This window comes from Ursus americanus, chromosome 22 (assembly GCF_024610735.1).
Source record: "Ursus americanus isolate L20-20 chromosome 22, mUrsAme1.1.p, whole genome shotgun sequence".
Classification (NCBI taxonomy): Eukaryota; Metazoa; Chordata; class Mammalia; order Carnivora; family Ursidae; genus Ursus; species Ursus americanus.
In genome coordinates, this window is record NC_142148.1 from 50,831,286 (window position 1) to 50,840,480 (window position 9,195).

The following is a 9,195-nucleotide window of genomic DNA, read 5'->3' on the forward strand; positions in this document are numbered from 1 at the left end:
GATCATGCCCTGAGCCGAAGGCAGACGCCTAACCGCTGTGCCACCCAGGCGTCCCCTGGATGCTTTTTCTGGATGTCCTTGAGTCAGCACTAAAGGGAAAGCTCTGTGTGCACCTGGTGGAAAGCACAGAAATGAGGCAGGACTGACCTGGCAGGGGCCCCTAGGGCTGTGGAGTCCAGCCTTTTCCTTTCTCCCATGAAGGGAGGGTGGGCCCAAAGGAATCCCATCAGGTAGCAAGTTCACTGGTACAGAAACCACAGGAATCAAAATGATTATTTTAGGATGTAAATTCCAGGGGCGCCTGGGCGGATCAGTCGTTGGGCATCTGCCTTCAGCTCAGGGCGTGATCCCGGTGTTTAGGGATCAAGCCCCGCATCAGGCATCTCTGATGGGAGCCTGCTTCTTCCTCTTCCACTCCCCCTGCTTGTGTTCCCTCTCTCGCTGGCTGTCTCTCTCTCTGTCAAATAAATAAATAAAATCTTAAAAAAAAAAAAAAAAGAAGTAGAATAGTTGTTGTACCGAGAGTTTTGTCTTCTCCCAAGTTACAGCCAGGACCAGCTGCAGACACCAGGGGATTTTGAACCAGTAGTTTTGTTCATGATAATAGCTGATTTCTCCGTAGCTCAGATCCTGATTACAGTTGATCAAATAAATTTTGAGATGCTAAAAGAAAATCAAGATCAAGTGCTTTTTATTTTAAAGTTCATTTTATTCCTAGTAATTTAAAATATTTTGTTAAAACTCATTCTTCTTCCAAATGAGGGTGATTCAGTTCTCTTGTTGGCTTGTTGGTTTTAGACGCTCATGGTGGCGTGGATCCGAGCAAACCTGTGTGTGTACATTTCTCAAGAGCTCTGGGATGACTTCCTTGGTGTGCTGTCCTCCCTCACGGAATGGGAAGAACTCATAAACGAGTGGGCCAACGTCATGGACTCCTAGACAGCAGTGCTGGCGAGAACTGCTTACGGAGTTGAGATGACAAACCTACCTCTAGACAAACTAAGTGAACAAAAGGAAAAGAAGCAGCGAGACAAAGGTACTTCTACTCTTACAGAGGAATACCAGATGTCTGAGATGGAGGCGGAGTGTGTCTATACATATAGGCAATTAATGCATGGAATTTTGGAATAAATCATACAGGCCGTGTCTTTTTAATGGTGGTGTCGGATGGTGTTTCATAGCACTCTGTCCTCGTAGTAAGGATGATGAATTTATGAAGGGGCTGTGGAGGAAGAAAGAAGATGAAGGGGAATAGCAGTAGTAGCAACAGGAATAATAATAATGGCTCGTGCTTGTATGTATTCTCTCTCTTCACCCTCTTGGTAACTTCTGAGTTACTATCCAGGTATCACAGACAGAAACTGAAGTACAGAGAGTCCATGGTGATGGGCTCACTCAAGGTACCTAGCTGAGAAGTGGGAAAGCCAGAAATCGAAGCTGGGCAAGTCCAGCTCCAGGCACCACACTAGAAAGACATATTCCAGTGCCTGCTTAGGCAAGGTAGAAAAATTCTGAGTGTTTCAGATGGGAGTCATTTTGGCTTTTTTTGTTTCTGGGTAAAAGTTGTTTTGAGACCTCGAGTCAGATCAAGGTGGAAAACATCAGTGGTGGTTTCTACTGGGGACAACAATTTGTCTTCATTACTGTTTGAAGGCTGTGACACAGTCTTGGGATTAATTCCCTTGTACTCCAATTTATTGTGTAAAGATTTTGAGGCAGTTCATAGAAGTACCTATAATACAATAGATAAAATGGGTAAGGACACTGGGGCAAATTTAAAGGGAGCGGAGTTGCCGGAGTGGTTAAGATGCCAGAATGCATGCCAGAGAGCCCTGTATACTTGCTAGGGAGGGAGAAGGGGAGCAAGCTTAGATGTGACTCTGATCTTCACAGGGTTACAGCAGAGGATCACAGATTACAAATGGGGAACATCGACAGCTTAGGTGATACATAGCTTTTCTTGGTCCTAAAACTTGGGAGGAGTTTCTTCTCCCAAGATGCATAAAGTATACATTGCTTGCTTTGGGTAGACTATAGCCTCAACAATAGCCTTATTATAGACTGTATCAGCTTTTCCTGTGTGACAGATCACCCCAAAACATAGTGACTTAAAGGAACAGCCAGTTGTTTAAATCATGATTTTATGAGTTGGCAGTTTGGGTTGGACACAGTTGGGCAGTTCTGCTGGATTTCCTCCTGTGTTTGTAGTCAGCTAGGCTGTCAAATAATCAGCCAGGCAGCTCTAGGGTTGGCCAGCTGTCAGCTGGGGCAGTGATGGGGGGACTTGGCCACATACCTTTTATTGCCCAGCAGGCCAGCTCAGGCTTTTTTGGTGAGGTTTTAGGTTTCCAGGAGCAGCAACAGGGCAAGCCCAGATTTTCCAACGCATTTCAAATCTCTGCTTGCTCATTTTGCTAGCAAAGCAAGTCATGTGATGAAGCCCAGGGTCATTGTGGGAGAGGCCCACAGAGGATGTGGATGTGGGGAGGTGTGAACCAATTATGGTGATTACTTAACCATATAAACATGTCATTAATGGGACTGATTCTTATAATATCTTCGCTGCAGTCTGTGAGTGGCTGTATTTATTTATAGGAAGGTAAACAATCTGAAAAACACTGTTTATGGAATGATACAGAATGAATTCAATTATGTAATTAATGCCTTTGGCAAATATTTCCGATTGATCTATCATCTTGCTTATGAGGAGATAATGCTAAGTGAAATAAGTCAAGCAGAGAAAGACAATTGTCATATGGTTTCTCTCATCTATGGAACATAAGAACTAGGAAAATCGGTAGGGGAAGAAAGGGATAAAGAAAGGGGGGTGATCAGAAGGGGGAATGAAGCATGAGAGAGTATGAACTCTGAGAAACAAACTGAGGGCTACAGAGGGGAGGGGGGTGGGGGAATGGGATGGGCTGGTGATGGGTAGTAAGGAGGGCACGTATTGCATGGTGCACTGGGTGTTATGCGCAACTAATGAATCATCGAACTTTGCATCAAAAACCAGGGATGTGCTGTATGGTGACTAACATAATATATTTTTAAAAAAATTTTTTTTAATTAAAAATAAAAATGAATTCAAATGTTCATTATAAAAATACTTGCCTTCTAAGCACTGGATTTGTGGAAACAAAATATACTCTCAGGAACCTGGGTGTGAAAACGACCCTTAGGTGGCAGCCACCAGCACATTACCTGTGCAGAAATCTCTGTCTCGGTCTCTTATCTCCTGTATTTCTCTTGGATCCTTGACCACTCATTTGAAATACTTGACCAGAGCTCTAGGAGAGGAAAGTAGAGAAGTGATACCTAATTTTGCAACAAGAGAAGCTGCTGATTATATACAGTTGGATTTATGAAATCTGCTGAGTAACACAGGCTGTGCAATGAATGATAAGGAAGTCAGCCTTTAGATTATTTTTCTTGTCTTATCCTTTATCAGGCTGTGTTCTATTCTCCGAAAGGAGCCACCGTGGGGAGATCCTGTTCTCTCAGCTGGCGGAGCCACCCGGATGTGGCCGAGCCAGTGCGATCGAGGAGCGCCACCACATCTGGGGCACCAGGAGCTGAGAAAGCAAGAAATATTGTTCGCCAGGATACAACTGGTAAACGTTTATTTAAGTGCTTCTGTGAGGTCCAGTTGCTATCTAAGATGGATTTATAGGAATAAAATGTTTTAAAAGCTTTAAAATTCGACTCAGAACATAAATACATGGCCTTTTATTAAGTAGGATGTTTCCGTATCTTTTAATTGTCTCTTCTGTTCTCTTCAAATCTGTTTTTGATACTTATTTCTGAATCATTCATTGTGAAAAAGAACTTGAGCTGTCACTACTGAGTGAGATATATGTGCAAAACAGAGAAAATAGATATTTTGTTAGAAGCCTAAAACAAATAGATTCTCAGTAATCGCACAGCTGCATCATGTTGTTGAGCAGCGTGAATCTTAGTGTGGCGCTGTTCCAACACAGAAAAAGAGAATAATGCACATAGTTTGCAGGACTGGAGGGGGATATTGAAGTGCCTTGCTTCTGTTGGGAAGTGGAGCTTTACATGCCTGGAGCTGTTGTCCTTCTACCCTGTTCCCTCAGTGAAAAACAATGGAATGAAATCCACGGTCTCCACCCAGGCTCAGGCCAGATTCTCAGCTCCCTGAGGTCCAGCTCTGACTTGTGACCCCTACGTAGGACATGCGTCTTGCATGGGAAATGGCTGGGTGAACCAAGGTCACCCTGTTCTCTAGGAGCTGTTCAAGAAGCTGCTGCCCCATCAGTGCCTGGGCTCCGTCTGGTCCAAGCGCAACAAGCCTGGCAGTGAGCACCTGGCACCCACGGTCCGGGCCACTGTCACCCAGTTCAACTGTGTGGCCAAGTGTGTCATCACCACCTGCCTTGGCAACCCAAGCATGACAGCCCGGGACAGGGCCATAGTGGTGGAGCACTGGATCAAGGTGGCCAAGGTATGCAACGGGAAGCCCAGCCGAGGTGCTCTCCTGAGTCTCGGGCACTGCTCTTCCCTTGATCAGGTCTCAGGGAGGAAGGCCCTGGTCTTTGCCCTAGGACTGTGCAGTCCCTAGGCTCTTCCGTCCAGGGATATGCTGACCTCGCCTTGCGTGGCCCTATGCTGGGATGCTCCGTTTCTGCCTGGCTCCTTCCTTGGAGTGAGGTAAAATCCTCCTCCTCCTCTTGGCCTCACGTGTGCCCTTCGGCAGGTCCCTGGACAGCGGCTTCCTCCAGCAGGAGCGCTTTCCCCTGAGGGGGACTGAAGCTTGAGAGCCAACCAGGTGCCGGCTCCCCACATGACAGCCCATTCTCTTCCCTCCCCAGGCCTGTCAAACCCTGAGGAACTACTCGTCCTTACGTGCCATCCTCTCGGCTCTGCAGAGTGTCTCCATTCACCGCCTCGAGAACACGTGGGGGGAAGGTTTCCAGGTGAGTAGGCCTCTCTCCATGGAGGGACCAGGATGGAGGAGGGAGCTCCCAGAGGCTTGTCCTCTTCCCCCTCAGGCAGCTTGGACCTTCTGGGAGGCGGCAAACCCCGACCACAAGACCTGGGCTGGTGGGTGCGTCTCTCAGCCTTCCTGGTGAAGAGGCCACCATGCCTCCCACTTTAGAAATCAGTTTTGCCAAATGTCCCACACGGGGCTGAGCTGCATTAAATCTCTTCACGTGTTTCCTTGACAGCCACTAAGCTCTCTGCCCATTTGAACCCCAAATTGACCCAAACAGCGTTTCTCAATGAATATGGGAAGGGAGGCCCAGGACGAGCCACATGAGAGCTCCCTCCCATGTCCTACAAAGACCTTAGTGCTCAGAGGATCCCAGAAGAAACCCTCAACCAGGCAGGTTGACACTTTGGGGTTCTCAAAGAAAAGGCACTCGCACTCAACCCTGCCACATTATTCGTCCATTGATCCTGCCTCCCTTGCCTCTCTTCAGGAAGCCATTGAGGATCTTTCAAAAGCTGTGCAGCAAGGACACCGCACAGGGCAGGAACCTGCTCATCAAGGTAGCCTGGAAGGTGCAGGTCTGGAAAGAGAGGAGGGGTGGGAGGGAACAGGGTCCTGCGAGGATGAAGTCGGGAATGGTCTGAAGCATTCCTTGGGGAGGGGAAGCCTTTGTCATGAATGTGGCGACAGCCTAGGTGAGGATGCCTTTGGCGGTGAGGGGGCAAGCAGGTGGTGTCCAAGCAGACTCCCTAGCCTTGACACCCTCTCTCTTAGTGTCGACAGCTGCTCCACGTGGTCACCTGGGGTGGGCCAGGAGGCTGGAGCTTTTTCAGGGGAGGGTCCTTGTGGGCAACAGAGAACAGTGACTCATCCCACTCTCCCCCTTAGGACACAGGGTGTCGTGCCCTTCCTTGGCACTTTCCTCACCAAGTTGCTGATGTTGGAAACCGCACTGGAGGTCTATCTGGAGGTGGGTGAGCCTGAAGATTGTGGGGGATGGACCAGAATCTGGACCTTTGGGAATAGAGCACCCCTGTAATGAGCCCTGAGCTCTCAGGACTCGGCTAAACTACCCTCATGACAGCCTCAGAGCTGCGTCTGTGAGGCCGGGGTCTCTTGCCCATCTCAGCGATGAGTGAGGCGAGACTGCAGTTAGGACATGGCTCCCGGTGCCCAAGACTGGTGAAGCAGCAGAGCTTCCTGAAGGCAAAGCTGCATGAGGTCTGTCTGAGTGGACCTCAGCCTCCCCCGGTGAGTTTGCTCGTGGGGAGAGAATGAAGTCAGGACCCTTCACATCAGCAAGCACCTCAGTAGCCGCAGCAGCCCCTTCCTGCCTGAGGCTTCGGCCTCCCCTACTGTCTTCCAAGAGGGTGGTGCTGCAGGGTCCCGACCTGTAGCCAGTCCATCTGCCCCATGTCCTCCTTTCTCTGGACCCCAGAGCCTGGCCTAGATCCCAGTCCCACTATCTGTGTATGCACGGCCCCTCACGGGTCCTGGCCATGGTGCAGCATGAGAAGGGATGGGAATCAAGTGCTCCTAAGAACCAGGGGCTGCATTCTGATGGACTTTGTCTGCATTCCAGGGGAATGAGATCAACCACCACAAAAGAAATAAGGTGAGCATATGTGGCGCTTCCCGCAGGGAAGGGTAGGGAGTGGGCTTCAGAGATGTCCCTGGGAAGAACATTGCTTGGCTCCATCCCCTCCACCTCACATTTCCTGGGATCCCTTGAGAAGAAAGCAGTGCAAGTCCCATCCCGTTAGGAGATGGGGACAGAGCATGGCATCCAGGAGGACTTCCCGGAGGAGGGGCTACTGATACTCATCTCTGAGAACAGGTGGAGACCGGATGAATCTGCAGGGAGGAGGATGGCCATGTGTGCCAGGACCTGGGATGGGTGCCTGGTCCCGCTGCTCAACCCTCACCAGACCCTGCAGCTCCCCGCACCCCCCCCAGGCTCCCTATGCATCCTGTGCTTCTCTGTCTGCTCAGGAATACCAAGTCATTACGGACATCATGCTGCTCCAGGTGGCTGCCGAGAATTACACCCTAGAGCCCGAGGATCCTTTTTGGGCCTGGTTCCAGGCTATGGAGCCGCTCAGCGAGGCTGAGAGGTGAGGCCCATCAGGAGCTGGGTCGGTGAGGTTCGGGGTGGACTCTTTCTGCTGGCCACTCCTGGGATCCTCCTTCCCTGGGCAGCCTCAGGCCTTGTTGCCGGGGCGCCAGACTCCAGCTGTGGGCAAACACTGGCAGGGACTCTTGAATGGAAGCTCCTGGGCAACTCACAGGTGTCCCTCTGTCCTTAGCTACACCCTGTCCTGCCAGCTGGAGCCCCGGTCCTAGCTGGTCAGCAGCACTCAAGAAGGAGAAGAACTGGCCGCAGTCAACCTCAGGGCTGAGCAAGTGTCCAGTGGCCCTGCAGGGATTCCTCAGCAGCTGCCTATGGGCGGTCCTTGCACCCTATTTTCTCCACACCCCTTCCGCCCATCTATTTCCTTATGTAGGGGGCACCATTTATTTGTTTTAAATAGTACCCTGATAGATTTGCATGTTAGGAGAGTAAAGCCCTTGTTTTGTTTTAGAGCCCAGGTGTGTGGTTTGGGTCTTTTACTTCCTGCAGTAATGGAAAACTTGCACAGACTCTCGTATTCGTTCCTGACCTAGGAAATCTCCCAGTCATCAGCTACTGTATGTGGGAGGAAGGAGAAGTGCCAGCCTTTCTCCCTAGCCACTGGAGGGCACCCCCAAATCCCCCTTATTCTGAGCACGGGTCCATTTCAGTCAATGAATTTGGGCAAACAGCAGAGATAGCCCCTCAGAACTCCTGAGATTTAGAGGTTGCAGGGACTTTCCCAGGAATAGCAACAACCACTGAAAGTGGGAGTCTTTAAGACTTGTACGCCCCAGAACTCCTTCCTGCCCCAGGACTGGGGTTGCCTTTCTCCGCTCTAAGGCCAGGAAGACTGTGTCCTGCTTCTTCCGTTGAGATGCTTTTTTGGTTTAGTGTTTGGTTTTGTATTGCCCCCGTATTTGGAACTTGTCGTATTGTAGTTCAATCTCTGGAACTGCATCAGCACCTAGTGGGGAAAAACACGGAAGGAAATCAAATCCTGCGTGTGAAGGGGACAAAGCCAGAGGAAGATAATTTGCAGATGGACTCAGGGCAGGCAGGACTTTCCAGCCTCAGTCTCCCCGTTGGCCGTTTACCAAGTTTGGAATCTTTTGGGATTCTTGTCAATGATCTCTGGATTCCCTTTCCTGCTTGTTTTGTGTGTTGGGAAAAGATGGGGAGGGGTACTTTAAAGGGCACACCTGAGCCTGGTTCCATGAACATCTATGCTGACCTAGGAGCCAGGATATCCAGCCTTCATGCATCTCCTTATGCAGTTCTTCTGAAGCAGCAGTTCCCTCCAGGCCCCAGGCTCTGGGTCAGATGCACAATAGCTACTGTTCCCTGGCTGGCATCTGATGGATCAGGGATGGGCTCTTTCTTGCCAGGATAATGGGCCATATCCTTGACCAGAGAAACCCCACACTCTCCTTGCTGTCCGTCATGACTTTTAGGTCCATGTTTTCTGAAGTCCATCATCTCTATTTCTTTTATAATAATTTTTTTTTATTATGTTAGTCAGCATACAGTACTTCTCTAGTTTTTGATGTAAAGTTCCATGACTCATTACGTGCGTCTAACACCCAGTGCACCATGCAATAGGTGCCCTCCTTAATACCCAACACCAGCCTATCCCAATCCCCCACTCCCCTCCTCTCTGAAGCCCTCAGTTTGTTTCCCAGTGTCCATAGTCTCTCGTGGTTCATTCCCCCTTCTGTTTACCCCCCCTTTCTTCTTCCCTTTCTTCTCCTACTGATCTTCCTACTTCTTATGTTCCATAAATGAGTGAAACCATATGATAATTTTCCTTCTCTGTTTGACTTGACTTAGCATTATCTCCTCCAGTCCCGTCTATGTTGCAGCAAATGTTGAGAAATCGTTCTTTTTGATGGCTGAGTGATATTCCATTGTCACTAATATTCAACAGTTTACACACTCAGTCTCAGTTTGCACACTTACACTGACTTGTCCGAAATTAGGTACTCAGCCTGAGCCCCCAGACCTACTGGGTCCCCTGCACATTGAAAGTGAGCAGATGAGAAGCATCTCGCATGCAACTGGTTGCCAAAACAAAGCAGGGGTATGAATACTTCTATCAGACAAAACAGAATATAAAAAAAAAAAAGAGTAG

The 9,195-nt window shown here is 49.3% G+C and overlaps 1 protein-coding gene across 14 annotated transcripts in view; it reads left to right on the top strand.

Moving 5' to 3' along the window:
* The window catches only part of LOC148108137 (ral guanine nucleotide dissociation stimulator-like), a 56,832-nt gene extending 49,771 nt beyond the window's left edge, over positions 1 to 7,061 (top strand). For 12 of the 14 annotated variants that reach the window (XM_087853843.1, XM_087853846.1, XM_087853839.1 and 9 more), the window contains 6 exons: positions 799 to 1,036; positions 3,449 to 3,611; positions 4,250 to 4,465; positions 4,833 to 4,937; positions 5,445 to 5,514; positions 5,843 to 6,274. In XM_087853843.1, the coding sequence (XP_087709969.1) occupies positions 3,519 to 3,611; positions 4,250 to 4,465; positions 4,833 to 4,937; positions 5,445 to 5,514; positions 5,843 to 5,892 (534 nt within the window). In that variant the 5' untranslated portion in view covers positions 799 to 1,036; positions 3,449 to 3,518 and the 3' untranslated portion in view covers positions 5,893 to 6,274. Of the gene's footprint in view, positions 1 to 798; positions 1,037 to 3,448; positions 3,612 to 4,249; positions 4,466 to 4,832; positions 4,938 to 5,444; positions 5,515 to 5,842; positions 6,275 to 6,536; positions 6,855 to 6,946 lie in introns of those variants that run through there. The other 2 variants (XR_015721080.1, XM_087853841.1) reach the window with 2 other exon arrangements.
* Positions 7,062 to 9,195: the final 2,134 nt, after the last annotated feature.